This window comes from Echeneis naucrates, chromosome 23, assembly GCF_900963305.1.
Source record: "Echeneis naucrates chromosome 23, fEcheNa1.1, whole genome shotgun sequence".
In the NCBI taxonomy this organism is placed as follows: domain Eukaryota; kingdom Metazoa; phylum Chordata; class Actinopteri; order Carangiformes; family Echeneidae; genus Echeneis; species Echeneis naucrates.
The window spans coordinates 3,478,678-3,498,307 of NC_042533.1; the positions used below are offsets into that span (position 1 = coordinate 3,478,678).

General features: G+C 45.2%; 1 protein-coding gene across 1 annotated transcript in view; it reads right to left on the bottom strand.

The window, feature by feature from the left end:
- ppfia2 (PTPRF interacting protein alpha 2) overlaps positions 1–8,067 on the bottom strand; it is a 105,755-nt gene extending 97,688 nt beyond the window's left edge. The window contains 1 exon segment of the mRNA XM_029495057.1: positions 7,819–8,067. Coding sequence (XP_029350917.1) covers positions 7,819–8,067 — 249 coding nt within the window.
- Positions 8,068–19,630: the final 11,563 nt, after the last annotated feature.

The window sequence follows — 19,630 nt, forward strand, 5'->3', positions numbered from 1 at the left end:
TGCCCTGTTTTGTCCCCCACTATAAGAAATGAGAATAGAAATAGCATTATTGAAACAGGAAATAGGTTTTGAAGAGCTGTTCCTGAATATCAATCATAGACGAGGTGCTTTGGAGTTGTAAGTTTAATGACCTGCAGACGTCTGCAGATGTGTTCATGTAGCAGTGGAGGCGGAAACCATGATGCAGCAAGCGAGCAGGACATGGGATCGGCTCTCTCAGGAGTCCTTGAACAAGATTGTCAGCCGGCGCCAAGAGCCAAGAGTGACATCACTGTCTATTTCTGGCTCTCAAGTGGAGCTAAATGGAAGAAGCTAAGGAAACTAAAAGGTATCCATTAATGGGGAGCAGCTGCATGGCCAAAAAACACCAGGCCATTCAAGAGACCTGCATGGCTGCCAAACCCTCTAAAACCCCTCAGAAAAAAAAATAAAAAATAAAAAAAATTGAATCACTGCTCATCTTTTTCAAAACGTCCCCAGGATATTCCTCATCAGTCAGCCCACGTTTGCTGCAGCGTGTGACATGTGTGGCGTTTAGTTAGATAAGCAGCATGTCCTAGTTACTGAAGGGAGAACCATCCAATTCAAGCGTTTCAAGTAAAACACTCGAATCCTAAAACAGGAGGGCTTAATATCCATCAAAGGTGGAGGCAAAATAAACAGATGTAGCAGCTTTTTCGGAGGGTTACATTTCCAGATCAGCACGGCGAGGAGCACTAAGTATTGGTCATAACCTCATTTCACTCCGCTCACTTAAGTGGCTCTCATGGGACCAGTTCTCTAATTCATTCAGGCAAAGCCAGCAAGCAGCATGAATGTGTGTGAGTGTGTATTTGGCTTTGTATGCTGGAGACTGGGAGTGTGTGTGCATGTGCGTGTGTGCATGTGTGCGTGTGTGTGTGTGTGTGTGTGTGTGTGTGTGAGATAACAGTTGAAAGTTTCTGTATTTCTTGCCTCAGGGTCTGAGTCATGCCCAAGTTTTTCCCACAGAGATGCAAACTCTAATACAACTCTGCTCCTTCCATCCCACACACACACACACACACACACACACACACACACACACACACACAGGAGGACGTGGCGTCAAAGCGTTCAGGGTCTGCCTGCCTACACATTGTCATTTCTGAAACGCAAATGATTCATCATCAAATGTTCTTGGGGACATTTGAAAAAACACACACACACCTGAAGACTCTGCATCGTGTCTCACTTCTTCCTTAGAAGTAAAAAAAAAAAAAAAGACATATGAATATAAATCATCACATCAAACTTCAGGCTCGCTTAAATAACCCGACACATGACGTCTTACACAAACACGGTGAGGGAACAGTTTTCGTTCAGTGAATTAAACTTCTGAACCAACAGTATTATTTACTGGTGTGAGGTTTCAGTCAAGGTCCCCCCTGCCTGCCCTGATTATACTGAAAGCTAAAAATATAAACAGCACATCACAAAATGATCGGTGTCCACACAGAGAAAAATATTAACTCCATTTTCAGGAGACTGGCGGGGAAAATCCCACGTCTTGGTTCAGGTGTCGACACTTTGGTGCTACTTGGGCTTCGTGGAGAGTGTAAGAGCTGTGATTGGTCAGTTGGGAATGCTTTCTGTGTCTGTATTGGTGAATAGATGATGGAAAGAAGTGGAAGACTGCAGAGTAGTTGTATGTAAAAATGCAGAAGTATTCCCAGACATGCTTTGCTGCTCCCTCATACTGTGTGAACATAATTGCAGTGAGGGGGGTAAAAATCCAGCTGCACTATATATTCATCTGCGTGCATCCGGAGTCAATAGCCGCAAATTTATAACCAACTTCCCCGTCCATTCTCCAGCTTCATTCATCTGGATATTATCTTAGTCTGACAGCGAACCCAAATCTCAAAAGAGCTACCGTTTATCTGGGACTGAATGGATAAATCTCATTAAAATTCTCCCATTTCTACGCCCTGTTCTCTACTGTAAAGTAAGCAGTAACCTAACCAGAGATCTATTCAGCTGTGTTGTCAAAAGCATTTTGTTCTCTCTGCATGTTTAATGAAAAGAAGCTGGACAGACTTCATAAGATAAATACACCACATTTAGTGAGATATTTGTCTTGCCAGTTATGTTTAGAGGCTTTCGAAGTGACAGCAATCAGCAATTCTTCATATTTGATCCTGCAGATATCCATCCGCCCTCTCGGTGTATCACAGAGCTGACATATAGAGCCAAGCATGCTCACAGTCAGAATAAACTCCACACAGAGAGATCCGGTTCAAAGGCACTTTGTCCGGGACGGGTGGAGCTGTGTGGCTGTCCAGATGGATCACTTCACTTCTTGTTTGTGTTTCTTTCTTCTTCCTTTTTTTTAATAAACACACGCCTGACTTTAACTTGTAGAACTGAAAGAAGCAGCTGCTGTCTCCTCGTTAGGCTGATGTACTGTTCCCTCAACTTCCTGACTTTGCACTCCGGTGCCCCGCTGTGCTGTTCATTAGAGAGATAATTACAACTGCAGGAGATCCTTCTGCACCGTCTTGTCACCTTGGCTTCTCCGATCAGAAGCCATTCCTCCAACAACCCCCTGCTCCCACGCCAACCTACTGTCGGACAACGGTCACCCAGCGTTCAGCGCCTGGCGTCAGTAACGGCGGCGATGATTCATCTGGGGGAGTAGGAGGACGACTAGATCTGTCTCCCTAATCAGACCCTAACCTTTCAAGGGTATTGATCAAGCAAGTCTGTCAGAGACATTACAGACACTCGATGTGTGCGGTGTGTGCCAGGGGCCCATCTCTCTTCTGTCGATCCCGAGAAGATTAAAGGGAGAGAAGAATTAAGGGTAGGGAAGAAAAACAAGGCTTTGGGGGTAAATTGAGCAGAAAAAAAAAAAAAAAAAAAAAGGTTTCAGTTTGCAAATTTAGTTTTAAATCAAAGCTTGCGAGACAGGAAGATTGGAAAATGCACTGCCGCTGTCCATCACAGCGCGTATGGGCCATAACATGGCCGCGCCGAGGACATCGATAAATGAGCTCCCACGTGTATTCTGCAGCTAAAAGTCGTTACTGGTGTAGCCCACTCCTGCTTGTCTTCTTGCACACGCATCAGGCGCATATCTAGCCTGCAGGCGGCGTGAACTGGGGCACAAACAATGACAGTAATCATGGAAAATCATGTGGTTCTCTGGCGGAGGGGACCAGCTGACTGGGCTGACTGCTGGAGCCCAGAGGGCCTCCTGCACAGGCAACTGAGAGACGGCGAGGGGACGGAGGAGGGGACGGAGGAGGGGGAGCACCGAGAAGGACAAATATTAACTGGAAAAAAAAAAAAAAAGGAGGCGGTTCGTGTCTCATCCTTGAAAAACTTAGTCATCTTTATTTCTGTACTCTGCCTTTGCCATGCAGATTCACAATCTCCCAACGCTGCACCGCTGTACTGCACCACACCCCCCCACCCCTCCCCACCCCCCCCACCCCCACCCCCTTCCACAGAGGTCAGGGAGTGGTACATTCCATGACAACAACCACTCATTTGGTGGTATTGGCTGAGGCTTTAAGAGGTTTGCACGGCTGTGGTTGGACCTTTGGACGAATGGTCATGTCATGTATGATTAATAAACAGGGATGTGGGAGTGATGTGGGGGGGGTTATCCACTTAATGCATGCTGCTAATGACCATGTAGCAGAGATATACACACGGCAAATCAACTTCCGCCTTAATTGCTGAAATCAAACTGTGAAATCAAAGCACCTTTCATCCCTTTGTACACGAGACGCCGTGGCTAGCAGGACAGTCATGAGTGAACAAAGCCACAGATCAATCCGCCGCCCTGTGCAATAATCTCGCGCAGGCTTAGCTTTCATTACAACATGGGTGTGTGAGTGAGTAAATTGGCCGGTGCCTCATTACTGTCCGGCTGAAAAGAGAAAGCTCTGGCATCCACATCTGAGGGGTGTCTGAGAGCCTCTGGCTGTCAGTCCAGCAGGTGAGACTCACACATCCAAGCTGACCGACGCGCTGATTCAGACTTCTGAATGACAGCAACAATGCAAAAAACTAGACTCTTGTTGGAGCCAGTGTTATCTCTTTAGTGATGACTAAAAAGGGAGATTTCCTTCCTTCCTGATGGCCATGCATGGATAGCCGTGTGGCTCGTGGATATATTGATGGCCCACTTCACATTTACAGCCTCAGAGAGTCTGCTCGGTTGTCATTTTTCATGTATTTTTACTCCATTTACAACATTTAAAAGGTCAGCTGGCTTCTGGTGTTCCCAACTAAGCTTAAGTGCACCTGTTCACCACCCAGGATCACAAATGCCACAGTCATTATGAAAGGAAGAAGATCAGCGTTATTATACGGCACGTTAACCAGATTTCATTTTGTCTTTCAACACTTCGTGTCTACATTTTTACCAAGCTGCTGTGAGGAACATCAGCATCAGCAGCAGCCGCCTTCATCAGGTCATGTTTGGCAGCAGTAAATAAACAGCATGGGGAGAGTCCCGCAGCCCCTCAGGGCCCTCAGAGTACAGTAACGCACAGCTGAGCGCTCTGGAGAATGCCGCCTGTCTGCCTGTGTCCCGATACAGGACGGGAGGAGGGTCACATGTGTGCCATGCTTTAAGCTTCGGGTTGTCTACACGCTCTTCCCTTATCTCCTTCTCTGCACCCAGCCGGGAGAGTACCAGCAGGGAGTCTTTCTGCTGCTCCAGATTCACTGCAGCAGAGGAAACATGCCAGAGCGATGCGTGTGAGTGACAAAGAGAAACACCAGGCTTTCTGACGACCCCCGGGCTTTCCCCGATGAGCTCGTAGTTAGAGGGGAGAAGGAGCATGTTGCATCTGGAGGGTTGATTTGCTAAGAGGAGTTCACCCACCTGTTAAACATTCAACGATGCAGCTGAGGGCATTTACACGACTCCAACAACTTCTTTCCCTAATTTTCACAGTAACCGTCAACACTGGTATATCACGAGACCCCGAGTTTGGAACACACAGCGGATATCGATCAAAAATAGTCCTTTAAATATGGTGTCGATCAGAAACGTATCAATTTACACGCGGTATGTCGTGGAGCGTTTCAGTGCATGACACATATACAGCTAATGGTGGACTCCGTCATTGTCCTGCTCTGTTACAAAATGGCCTGACGAAATGCAGAAAGAGAAGATGAGAGACAGCGGGTTAAGGATGAGCGGACCAGGGACTGTTATGCATGTAAGGGAGGGGACGCGGTGTTGGCCCAGAAGCGTCGAGCAGGGACGGCGAATGTCACTCCACTCGGTCGAAAGTGCCATGATGTGAAGCGGAGCCGTGACCTCTGACGGAGAGAGGGGAGGAAAAACAGAGAAGAGGAGGGACGCGAGACACAAAGCGCAACGTGGCAGAAAAGGCAGTGACAGCAGAAGCAAGGGAGAAGAGAAAGGAGGAAGAAGAAGGAGGGAAGTTTGTGGTGGGCCAGCGCCTAATCCTGCCAGCACTCGGGGCTTCAGGAACAGAGGAGGGATATCAGTAAAGACACATTCACAGCCTGTCTATCGCCTAAATGAGGCCACTTCTGTCTTTATAAGAGGAGCTCTACTGTTTCTATCCTCATTTGCCACCTCCTCTGCAATCACACACGTAGAGTAGTGAAAGACCTGGAAGCTATCTATTGCACTCTTTAAGAATCCCACGACATGATTACCCGAGCATTGTTCTACGCTGCTGGTCCCCAAAAATGGCCGCGGAAATTACTTCTACATTAAAGAAGCCCCGTTAGAAAAGAGGAGTCACATACAGTAAAACCATTACGTCCTCATCAAGAGACACTCATGGCACGCCGGCACAAAGGTGATGACTGTGTCTGTGAAAGAAGCTCATTCTTATTGTCCCAAAAAGAAACTGGAAGCAATGGCGAGCACAAATCTCATCTGCATATTAAACAGAAGCACAAAGAGGTTGCTCTCCCTTGGCTAAATGCCTCTGTGCAATTATGAAGACCTAACAAACCTCTTCATTAACCATTAGGGTAATGTTGATATCAATAAGACGGCGTCGGATTAATTAATGGAAATGTTGGTGCCAAGGATGTCGTGAGGAGGAATGCTAATCACGTCGGAGTTCCGTCTAATTCGGGCCGGGGCTTCCAGGAAGAGCACCAGAACAGTCTGTCAGCTCTGTCATTACACAATGACAACCAATACATCACCACAGCGCTGTCGCCACAGAGGCCTTTACCGCTGCTGGACACGGCTGAAATTGTCTGATAATGGAAATGTTATTTCACTTTGGCAGCCCTGGATCCTTCCCCTGGAAATGAACTAGACAGGGAGATACGTTTCGAACAATTTAGATTTTAATGTCTTTAATGTCACTCAGAGCGAACAGGATTTCCTTTTTTTTTGGGAGGCGGAGGGGGGGGGTTGTGTAATATCACCTGGTTCTTATGTCCACCGTTTTTACTTCTGAAAGAGCCCTGAGGCTCAACTATGTGTTGGAGGCCAGATTCAAAAAGTCTGACATGAATGATAAACGTCTCAAGCCTCCATCACATATGAATGAAAAGGTGCAAGAAGGTTCAATCAAAAAAAAAGAAAAGAGGAAAAAAAAAAAAAAAAAAGGAGATACTGAAATAATTTCTTTTGGATGGGGGGATTAATTCAAAATAGGAAGTATCATTTTAACACTTCAAACACCTTTTAAGCCTTAATGTGAGATCACAGCAAAGCTAATACAGACGCAGTGTGTGCCCCGCCGGAGTGTCTAACACCATGCAGATTACTGTGCTGTGGACAGGCACCGCCTCTCCTCTCCACCCGCAAACCTCCAGAGTCTTCTGGAACGAGAATGAGGAGAGAGAGCGAGCGTGTGACTAGAATTACTGACACACTTTCAGAAAGTGCTAATCTCCACTCACTGTAGGAATTATTACGTAAGACTTCTCTGTGTTTTGTTTTGTTTTTTTTTCTCCTTCCTCTGCACGAGCAAGCTGAAGATTTCCGCCATGTTTCACTGCGTCCTGATTCAACTGTGCAGCCGAGTATGGAAACGTAAGACAAGCACACACTCAGGCCATCCTGTGGATTCTTTACTCAAAGCCTTTAGCGAAATGGTTTGTGTGAACTGGGAGACCAACTGGTATCCATCACATTTCAAATGCTTTAAACACGAAAAAAAAAAATAAATAAAAGAGCCTCAAGTTCCCATTTTTATACTCTTGCATGATATGATTTGAAATTAATGCGAGCCACCGGGTTAGAAAATTTGATAGTCAAAGATACTCAAAGAATCACTATTTAAACCTTGTTCATTCAAGCAAGATCAAGCAATGTAGTATAAATTAAAAGGTAATTACACAAAGTTTCAACGAGGAAGGGGTCCTGTCAGGGAAGAATATATTTCACACTTTCCGAGTTCTAGCTCATCCAATAAAAGCCACTGAGAGCAAGTTGGTAAAACCTGTTGTGGAGACTCCTATTGAACCTTTGAGGGTTGGTAGAAAATTTCAAAAAGGTGTTTCTATTTTAATTCATGTGGCATGAAAGAACACATGCAGAAACAGACGCTCGAGGTTGATGTTCCCCTCCAGCCGTCATCCCCACCACCTGTGCGCCTGTGATGTCTTTGTAAGCGAACACAGCATTTAAAAATGACACCCAGTCATCTCTCCTGCTCCAACCTGCACCGGTATCCCTCCTCAAATACCACATACAGCATCAGACTTAATTCTCATAAATCCAATACGATAACAAGTTCAAGCGCCGCAAAGAACCTCAGTAACACTACCAAGACACTGTCTACATTTACTATCAGTCCCAAAAAGGCTAAAATGGTATTAAAAAAAAAAGCTTACCTGTGGCAGGGCGGAGCTGAGCTGCCGCTGTAGCGAGTCGCGGTCGTAGATGACGTCCTGAAGGTGTTGCTGGGCCAGTCCGAGGCTCTCCTGGGTTTCCCTCAGCGTGTCCAGCAGCCGGTCCCTCTCATCCAGCATGTTGACCATCAGCTGCTCAAAGTGGGAGTCCGGGTCCGAGGCGCTGCTCTGAGAGCCACGCTGGCTCAGCGCCGTGTCCTCGCTGATGGTGGGCATCACCTCGCACATCATATTGGCTCTGAAGAACAAAGGATGGGCAGAAGTTTTTGAAATTGCATGAAGATTTATGGATCTGCTGAAGGGGTCTCTCATTTTATTTTTTTTCCTCATATCAAAATCAATTCAACCTCAAAGGGTTGGAATTAGGATTACAATCATGATCTTTCGACATATAACAAAGTAGATGTAAGTGTGTAATCACTACTACACGTGTGAATATCTACCGTTACCGTGTGCATGGCCATGTGTAGGAGACTGGGCCTGACACAGTTGGAGCTCAGCTAAACGTCACCCTGGCATTTCAAAGCTGCAAAGACGTCTTGGGAGGGCCGGGCGTTCTGCCCTAGATTTCATGCTTGTGCTGTTTAATGGGCCGGCCCGGATCAAGTTGCATAATACACCATATCTATGCTATAGTGGATATGTGAAGCCGTATTCCCGTTTCTGCCGAGGGGACTTCAGGGAGCCTCAGCAGTCTTCTTAACTGCATGGACTACTGTCGCCTTGTGTTGCTTGTTGAAACAATCATAAAAGGAATGGGTTGTATAAAATAAAAACAGGTGAGGCAAAGCTCACAAAAAACGTGATGGAGTATAAAAAGTTAATATAAAATGGCTAGGCTAGGCTAACTAGCTTTGATACCAGCTCTCTCTATAGATGATGCTTCCAGAAAATAAGCACAAATATATTCCTTTCAGGTTTAAGTATTAAATTTCACAATGCCACAAAAATGGCATCCATTCAATTAGCTGCTGCCAAAATAATGACTGATGCTATACTGCTACCATCAAAAGCAAACTTGAAAAAGTATTAGCAATGTGTTCAATCGTCACAAAACAGTGTCTGAAAATCTGTTTCCGATGGTTTGAAGTTAATCTTAACGGCGGTCATTAGTCACGTGGATCTGAATCGGGCTTATTTAGCGAGGCTTCAATCCCCCTGATGCCCACACTCAGCCCTTTATGGGTAGGTTATAATGGCAGGTCTGTGTCTCAGCATGTCCTGGCAGTAAAGTTGGGGTCTCCCATATCTTCTCCAGGCGCCCGGCCAGACTCCCGCCAGTTCAACATTCAGCCACCAGCCGCTGCCGTTTAGATCTGAGAGGCCGAGCCTGCACGCCGCTTGGCGGGACACGTCGCACATGCCGACTTTTGCCTGACTGGGACATCAGCTGGGCATCTTAACTTGGAGGTGGTGATTTTCCCCACTCGATATAGTGTATGTTGGTTGTGTGCAGAGAGAAAGGTGAAAGGAAATACTCACAAGAAATGAAAAACAACGAGCTACAAGTATCGAGAAGCTTTTTACAGCCACTTAAAAGGAAAGTTTCACACTTAAATAATCTCGAACTGGGAAAGATTCCCTGTTCCTGTCATTGTCCATCAACCTAACTAATCTGCCAACTTCAGTTAGTGAATTTCGAAATGGAAAAATGGCAGCTGCGGTCGCTCACGTTGCCAGATTTAAACACGCTAACGCAGAAATTCTGACCTTGATGTTTGATCTTCTCTCCTTGAACACACTTTTCCCCACAATGCTCCACAACAAACACCCTGAAATGCCAAAAAGATTTTTGTTGTTTAAAGGGGTTTTATTTCTGCTTTAAACTGTGTGAAAAGTAAAGTGTATTGTTGCTTGATGCTTTTTCGGCTTCATGGCACATGCAATCCCCTTCTGACTTGTTCCTGCCACTTATGCTTTGATCGTACTGTGACTGCTGTTTAAATCCTTTCTGTCTATGAAAAATCAATCAATACGGAGGAAAAGTTTCGGTGAAACATTTAACCGCTTAATTGTGCCATTCCAAAAGGCATCAGGCCTGTCTCTTTAGTTGAACTCCAGGTTCGGAAAAAAGGGGGACCAAAATATACCGCGTCTCCAAGGACACGAAGCAAACTGAAGTGATAAACAGCAGCTGCTTCCCCCAGATTATTTTTTGTGCTGCTCAGTGTTTGACGAATACTGTTTTTGGGCAGCAAGTCATTTGTTTCTTTCTAGCAGAGGGCAAGCAGTAGTAATGGCAGGTAAAACTCACTGTGATCCTCTTGGATAGATAAACACTAATCACCCACACTGGGCAGTGACAGAAATGTGCAGTCTGTGAGTCTTTCATTACCAGCTAGGATGCAGATGTTGTCTCGATTGCGCTCTCTGACAGTGACGATACTATTTCCTCAGAACCCAATTGCCGATTTGACCCACATTAAAACAGCTATTTGGTCAACAGATACTCGGAGTGCTGGAAACAGAAGGACGACCGACACGCACATTTCTCCTGCAATGCAACATCACAGCACATTATGATAATATACGCCAGGGAATCTGCCCTCAAATTCCATAAGCGTTTCAGACTTTAGCTTAGCATAAATGCATGTCTAATAATGAATATGCAAGATTTCATCTGTCGCCGTGACGCTCGTGGAGAGAAATTGCTACTCGAAGCAGTAGACGTTAAGAATGTTGTATAAACAAGACAAAGCTTAAGTGAGTGAATTTAGTGCGGCTGGTTTAAGATGTTATATGTGTTGCTAAAATTATGCAGGAATCACAGGGGGTAGGAACAACAACACGCTCATTGAACACGTTGTGGGCCACAGATGCACACAGACCGACAGGCAGGGATCATTGGGCTTTTCTCTCCATGCCATATGCCAATCAATGAATTATTCAGCGGGGCAGGAGCAAGGCTTTTCCTCCCAATCAGTGCAACAAATCCAGAGCCTTTTTTTTTTTTTTTTTAAAACCACCTAACAGCCGCATCAAAGCTCAGACACCTGGCTTATTTAAATCTACCTGGCATCAAAAGCTTAAAACTCAAACTCTTAAACAAACACAAAAGCAGAGGCAATGCTTTGACATTGATCAAATCATGGAGGAATCAAGTCCAATGCCGAAAAAACTCAAACTAAATTATGCAGAGTATATGTTTCTACAAATAAGACGTATTATAGTCGAGCTCTTTGATGGGCTCAAATGGCACGTTTGGCACCATTTGGCACGATAGCCAAACATCAGTTCTCAAGCACCCGTCAAGTCCCTAATACCAAGACTCGGGTCTTCGGTGGTCAGATAAACAAGTTTGCACAGTGTTCAGCTGCAAGAAAGTAACAGCAACTGTCAAACAGGCCAACCCAACAGGCAGCTGACAGGAGATGTGTACGAGGGAAGGCTGTCAAACACGATGGTGCAGACGTAGATGCAGCTTTACTGAACTGTGACAGTCTTTGGCAGATAATATAGAAAGTGAGACTTTTAAAAACAAGTGGCATTTGACATTTAAAAAAAGTTACTCAGGCAAGCTTATTCCACACCTCAACTGAAATGGACAAACAAGGGAAAGCGGCTAAATAAACGATGATCCCCTGGTACTTGAGAGTTCGCAGGCAGAGAGCTATCTATATGTGACACACGTAAATTTTGCCACTTATGTCGAACCACTCCATTTTGGCAGCAGCAAATCAGCAAACTGCAGCTAATTTTCCTCAATGTCTTTTGCTAATCTCATTAATGGGAACAATTGTGCGAGTCGATAAGGAGCAGCGCTCTAAACAGCTGCAGCAGCACGCTCCTGAGCTGTACACGGCCAAAAATTCAGCACTATTCACCACCTGGGAAACATCAAAAGGTGTGTGGAGCACGAGCGGCGGACCGAACAGGACACTCTTTGGCTTTGGAGATAAGCTGCCCGACTGTACGCCTGTACAGCTGGCTATAGAGGGACTAAAATAAAGCTGGCATTACTTAACAGTGTGTTTAAAGCTTTGTTATCATCAAGCGAGGACTTCATAACGCTCTCATCAAGCAAAAGGACGGCCATTTACAAAAGCTGGACAAGAAAAAATAAGTAGCAAAAAATAAGCCTGTTCAGGGGCCTAATTTGTATGCAAGGTCCGATTTCTAAACATTTAAAGCCTGTTTCCTCATAACGTGAATAAGAACGTACGAGCAGATTGTTTTGATGAGAATGCACTTCACTTGCATCAGTGCCTGAAGCTCGGTGGCTGCCAGGGGAGCTGACGACAGAGAAGTCACACTTTTAAATTACGCCTGTGTTGGATTTGAGTGCATCTCCAGGCTGCACCGATGAGCTCAGAGGGTGATGGAGACACTGTTGCACGGCCGCTGCTGGCATCCGTATCAGGCCGACAGTTGGAGAAAAAAAAAAAAAAAAAGAGTGACACAGCATTTTTTTGTGAATGGATCGGGCCAGATTGCACGGTACACTCATAGTGTTGAGAAATCCCATTCATATGGGCTCCGCCGCACCACAGAGACTTCTGACTACCACCGAACAGCACTGCCAAGACAACGAGTCAAGTCTGCTCGGTTCAATCGCCAACACAGGGACAAACAGCAGCACTGCCGAGTATTAAGTCATCTCTTAACGCTACAAAAGCTGACCTGCATCGCTGTGATACGCCGGAGTGATGCAACAGCCGCACATGATGAAAGATTAATCCTGATGCTAATTGGTGTGGTTTGTTTTAAAACCATGATAACTGCAACGCGGTGAAATGCTCTGCTGAAAGAATGAGGATGTTCTCATATCCACGGAGTCATGTGGCTGGGCCGCTCTAGTTAAGTTCAACCATGAAAATCTTTGGATAATGTTCATCATCGACACGATCAATCAAGGAACGAAATTAAAAGCATTATTGATTTCCGGGAAAACGGATTGATTCAGTTCTTCACACTACTGTTTTCAAAGTGGCAACTGTGAGTCTTCGTACAGTAGCGTTACACCCAGCCTGCTGCCATTAGGGAGGCCGTGTGCCTCAGCTCTACCTGTGTGAGCATCTGCGAGGGAGGGTTGTCGTCCGTGTGTGTGTGTGTGTGTGTGTGTGTCCACTGTGTGCTAAACTGAAAAGTAAGTCTGCACGCACACCAGAGGATGAAAGGACAGCGTGTAGCCTTTAACATCGCCCACAATCTCCTGCAACAAGGTCATGCAAACCATCGATCGATACAGAGTGAATAAGAGCAAAGCTCGAGGTAAACAGAATCTTAAAAAAAAAATAAAATAAAATAAACAAAAAGGGCCTTTGGTGCTCAGGTTGTAACAGATTTGAACCAGGCCGGTTGCCAACAACCACAACCATTTAACCTTCCTCATTACAGAAGCTTTGGCATCAGGCGGACCTGCCCCGTCAAAACGCCCTGAAACCAACATTTTGCAGACAGTACAGCTTCTGCATGACACCTCCGGGCAATAACAGGCTTTTGTACGTACGCCCAGACATATTAGGCGGAGGTGTGTGTGTGGGGGGGGGGGGGGGGGGGGGGGCTGCCTTCCCATTACCTGCTCCAGAATTAGAAACAGTGCATCGGATGGCACAACTTCGGCCAGCTGTCACGTTATGCACAACCACGCTTGTAAATGTTCAGAAGGAGACTGAGGCTTCGCCTGCAGCAGTTCACCTTCTAGCATCGAATTAAACCAGCTGCATGCATGTTGCCTTTTAATTCATTCATTCATTCATTCATTCATTCATTCATTATACAAAGTGTGTGTGTGTGTGTGTGTGAAGGTAGATGTGTGGAGGACAGACACACAGAGGCTGCTTGCTCTCTCCCTCCTTGGATCAATAGAATAGCCAGTAATATTATTGTTTATAGGAGGGGGAGCTGCTCCTCCGATGACAGTTGGATTTTTTTTTTTTTTTATTATTATTATAATCCACCCCCCCCATACACACACACACACACACACACACACACACACACAGAGAGGCGGCCTGACTGCGGCGCTGAACATCTCCACATTCTCTGAAATGATAATTGGGGAGAATCCTTGGCTATTGTCTCAAGTGCATTACATCATGCCAGCCTATCAGTCTGCCCCCCCCACCACCACCACCTCCTCCTCCTCCACCTATAACTCTCTCCTCTATCTATCTGCTGTGATAGCCTCTTCTTTTTTGTGTTATCTTTTCTTTTTCCTTCACACTATGTCAGCCACACACACAGACACACACACACACACACACACACATGAAATACATCAAGCCTCCCTCCATCATCCATCATCCTCACCGGGGAGCTTACAAATGTCAGCAACCGGTCCGGAGTTGGGGAGGGAGGAAAGAAAAGAGGAAATAAAATCACCTTGAGCCCGCAACGAACCGGGGCAATGTAGGTCACCGCAGCACCGGCGGCAGCTGCGGCTCTGCAATACTCACAATGAATTCCTTTTCCAATCAGGAGCGGATCAATGACAGCTGAGGTCCGGGCGAGCTGCGGCGACCATCGGGCGGACAATCCGATCCGATCCGATCCGGTTCGGTTCGGTTCGGTTCGGTCCTAGGAGGAGGAGGCTCGTTGTGCGGGGCGAGCAGGCGGAGACGCCGGGGATCCGATGGTGAAGGTGCGGCTGGTCCCCGCAGCTGGCATTGTTGTCCACAACAACAACAACAAAAAAAAATAACACAACACCAAAAAAAAAAAAAACCCACAAAAGCAAACAAACAAACAAACAACAACAACAACAACAAAAAAAACAAAAAACAACAGCCCCCCCCCCAAAAAAAAGGCCCCCCAGAGAAGTCGCCAAATTAGCCGCCGTCGCGTAATGACATCTGATTTCCGGGGTGACGCGCACAAATACACGCGCGCGCGCCGCTGAAAGAAATTATAGCACGTTACAAATTCTGCTGTGATAAGCGGAGCTGGAAAAGACCATTGAAGGAAGAGGGGGGGGGGGGGTCTGAGCCTTAAAGTTACAGCTGTGCAATTCTTCCCCATCTGTGGGCGACTGGGCAGATAATAATAATAAATTATAACAATAAAATCATCTCAAATGTTCCTGTTAAAGAAATAAATGGGCTGAAATTTTAAGTTAAAAAGATATTTCAGATACAATAATATTTCCCCAATAATAATAATAATAATAATATAAAAACAAATAAAATGGCTCTTAAAATGAAATGAATTTCCTGTTTTCTTTTCCATTCTGGCTCCATTCAGCTGAATTCGTCCTGCTTCTTATCCAGAGTCAGTGAAGTAACCACCACTTCAGGCTGCTCACCTCTTCCTGGCACACAGATGGTCTCTGCCAGCGTTGAAATTGTATTGATTGTTCTGGGATTGTTGTAGCTGACTGACTGTTTCGCCATATTTTTGGAAAAATGACACAAAAATTTAGAAGGGCCTTTCTTCTGATTCTGCCCCCCCCCAAAAAAAAAAACAAAAAAACAAAAGGGTTTGTCTTACCCTCTCTTAAAATAAAAAAAAAGTGATAAAAATATTCATATTATATTCATATTATTGTGTTTTGTTTTGTTTTTTTTTTTGTGGTTTTCTTCGTTTGAGACTCAACTGAGGAAAAGTTAAGAGAAAAACTTTCCTGGACCTCACTCCCATTCGCCCAACATCAACAGGCAGGTTTAATGTTCACACACCACTGGACATCTGCTGCAGCTGAGGGGTCACCGTTATAAAACTCCTTCAGCGTTGTTGCAGTTGTTCTCTCAGCCATTCTACGCTGAAGGACTACCGGTGAAAATAAATGATTTGTATAATCGAACTCACGTTTTCAGAAATAAACATCACTCACGGTGACCCACGAAAAACCGATTTCTTGCCTCACAGTGGACATCTAGCACCTGTGGCAGCTTGCACATAAAAATAAAAAGCTGCTGGAGGAGGCAGTAAAAGCCTCAACATTTCACCTGACTGAGGACCGAATGCCTGGACTGCTTTTCAGGTCAGTGGCAGCTGGTTTTAGCCCTTCATCTGTCCAACTCTCTGCAGCTGCTTCCTCCTGTTTCTGTTGTCGGACAATGCAACAAGTAGGAAATGTGGTGTGTTAACTTGACGAGGAATTTCGAGCTGATGCTTTCATGTAAAATGACAACTGAACTGAAGAAAGTATGAAGCTCATTTGAATGTGCAGTCATATGGAATAGACAACAGCGGCTTTGTGCTGAGATGCATCTCTGTATTTCCTCGTGTTGTGTGAATTTTGCAGTGCACAGGTTGTCCAACTGTTGAACTTGTTTTGCGTATTTGTTTGTGCTTTGTTGCGTTGATCTCTCTGGATCACCGTAAATGCTGTTTCTTTCTGCGAAAAACTTTTTGACAGAGCAGGAACTGATGAGGTGACGCCAACACTCGTCCACCCGACCAACACTTTAACACTAAGTCGGTCACTCGGCTGTATTTGGCTGACCAACAGCGTCACTTCATCACTCACTCACTCAGTCATACAGACAGTAATAAATACATCACCAAATACAAACGTATGAGAGAAACCGCTGTGGCGTTTTCCCAGCAGCCCCGTGGGCTCGCCTGTGGACGCCACTGTCCATGGTGCTGAACCCTGGAGACTTTTCTGCAGGGCATTACAGCCTGCTTTGTGTTAATCATATCAGATCTTTAATTGTGTGTATCACCGTTGAGTCCACTCGTAGGAGTCAACTGTCTCTGGATTCTGGGAAAACGTCCATCTTGGATCATTTATCTGCCCGTCACCTCCTGGGATATTTTAATTAACATACATAATGCGTTGGTTTGGTGTTTCCTGTCTTGCTTTCCACGTTTTAGAGAATGCCACCTGTGAAAATGCATTCAGATGACTCCCCCCTCCACACACATACACAATTCTTTCTCTCTTGTCCGATAAAAGACCAAAACAAACATGCTGTTAAGTGGCAAAGCGGTGCTGGCTGTGCTCTGGAGTGAAAAAAATACTCCTGCATGAGCACACTGAGTAGATGCTGACACACCCAGAGAGAGAGAATAGTGTCAAATCTTAGTTTGTGTTTGAACATATTTTTGATTTATGATATTATTATTTCTGGGTAAAATCTCCTCTTAGCTATGGTGAAGATAAAAACATTGCAGTTGTCTGTTTATGATGCAACATCCCACCCACTATATTGACCTCCTATGTCACACCTGCTCTTCTACTAGTCGTGTCATATCATTCAGTTGTTTGCATGTTAATTTCCCCTGAGGGGTCAGTATACCTCTGGATGTGAACGCTTGTAATGCAGCCAGGTGATGAAAACCTTCTCATATCTGACTGTCGATAAGTGAAAGACGTTGGCCACTCTATCTCACAGACAGTTGCACTGGTGAAGCAATTTGTTTGATACACCTCCTGACTGCGCTATCACGGGAAGTGATGCTAAAACGGGAGCCAGTTAAAAGGCAATGATCAAAGCAATAAGGGTAAGCTATAAAAAGAGGCCTATAAAAAGAGAAGAGACCTGCGATGCTGCTCAAATCTAATCCTCCTCCTCATAGCTTGACATGGCGAATGTGTGAATGCCATTAAGTCAGTCGCCCTCCTCCACACCCGTTCGTCATGCAAATGGCCCTCTTTTCATGCGTAAGGGTTAGTGTATGCAAATCTCACATCAAAATCTCAATGATCTCAAAGGCCAAGCAGTCGAGTTTCTCGTGGCCAATTACACATCCGCTTGTCAGACTCCAGGAATGCTAATCCTAAATGTTCGCCCAGCATGATGGAGGGACTTCGCACGGCGGTGAATATTAATGACTGAAAGTTAAAATAAACAGCACATCCATGAGATGCGAGAGCCGAGAAAATGCTCTGATGAGTTTGTTTCCTGGTTTGTTTCACAGGAGATCAAAGAGCCTGATGTTTTACACATCTGCTTGTTTTTTTTTCTTTTTGCAGGCTTTCCTATCTAAGTCCATCGTCACTGCCTCCATTTTCTCTGTCTTCTCCTGCTGAGGCTGGACAAAAGAAAAAAGAAAACACACACATCAGTCTGTACAAAGCCGGAGCTGCCAGAGGTCTGCTTGAACTTTCTGGTTTTCTTTAAAGCCGGCTCAATCAGAAATGGTGGCAAGCAGCAAGCTTGACACACTGATAGCAGAGATGAGCCCAGGCCAGAGTGCAAGAAGTGTTACAGATACAAAAAAAATGAAAAAAGGAAATAAATCTCTTCACATGCCCGTTCCATCCCTCAAGAAAGTAATGTTGTTGAGATATCCGTGATAGCCTACGTGAATACTCAGTTTTTTTTTTTTGTTTTTTTTTAAGCTCTTGTTCTGTAATAGGCACTAAAAGCAGCGATATATCAGCCTCTGACTACACAAACTGCAAAATCCCCTTGATCCAACAATTCCCATGATGCAACATTGATTGCATCTTCTTGTTAGATTCTCCCTGCTCTTTCAAACTTCATGCATCTACACCTACGGCCCAAAAGCTGTAGTTGAGATGAAGCAAGTGTTTTCACCGGTTGGCTGATACTTCCTGTCACGAGGACAAACGTAAAACCCTCGGCTTCAAATCAGCTAATCTGAACTCGCTGCTGGAGTCCAGATTGTTGCGCTTTTTGCTCAGTGCTTCATCGTCAACACGGACGCAGTTACTTATAGCTGCTAACCATTCACGTGGTGTTTACAACCATATGCTCCCGTTTCTTGGGGGATTATGTGCTTCATGCCATTAGCCATTAATCTAAATGGGAGAGAGTTTAGTTATGGCCGTGGTCGAGTTTACTGCCCTCATGAGTGGTCTTTTATTTTTTTATGACAAACACACCCAGCGTGTGGGAAGACGCTTCGATCCACGACGACTACAGTGTGTTGAATGGCGAACAGACAGAACAGAAAGTCCTCACTGAGTAATTACGGCTGCTGTTATATATCATATACTGTAAATGTGCTCTGCAGCACGTGGTGTCGGTGTTTACAGCTTGCTCGCATGTGTGTGTGTAAATGGTTCCATTTGCGATTGGAGCTGGTGGCCTGGATGCTGACTAAAACATCAGCCAGCACATTTGTTGGCTGATTAGAAACTTAAAATCACCACAATCCGGCACAAAGTTGAAGGGATTCTTCCCCGGTCTTTGATTCGCCCCTCCAAGAAGTACAGTGCAGTTCGGCTCTGACCTTTTTTTGTGTAATCCGACTGACAAACCAACAATCTACAGAAAATATGGGTGACAACATAACCTTTACTGCGGGGGGTAAAAAGCTGATGCAGTGATTTAGCTCAGGTATTTTACACATGTGGGAGTATCAAGTAATATCCTGCAGTCTCTTAGCAACATCAGCGCAGGTAGGCCTTTAAGAAATGAAGCTCCATGGCTCCGCTCTCCATTTAATTATAATATACCATGTAGCTGAGTTGATAGGCCGGGACAACCGTGGAAATGCAACCAAGGGAGAAATGTGTTGTAGATAATAGTCCCAAGAGTCATCTGTGGCCCTTCAGCTGGTGGCCGTGGTTAGAACTGATCCAACAAACAGGGGCTCGTCTTTACCATCCAATCTATGAGCCCGTTATCTGGAGCGAATGGCCCCAGGAGTCACAGATGAATCATGTGTGGATGTTGAGCTTTTTCTTCTGCTGCTGTGCATCAACGTCGTCGATGAAGAGCGGGGCCTCTTACGTGGAGATTTTCACAAATCCATCAGGCTGGAAGAAGAATCTTCACGAGGGCTACAGGAAAACCAGTAAAAAAAAAAAAAAAACCCTCCTGACGGAACCAAAAGTTTGCTTGTCTGAATCACTTGTTCCTTGGCTGGGCCCCTGAAGTGAGCGACACTGAAGGAAAATCAGCTGAATTGGAGCAGAACTCGTTCCCCTTTATGT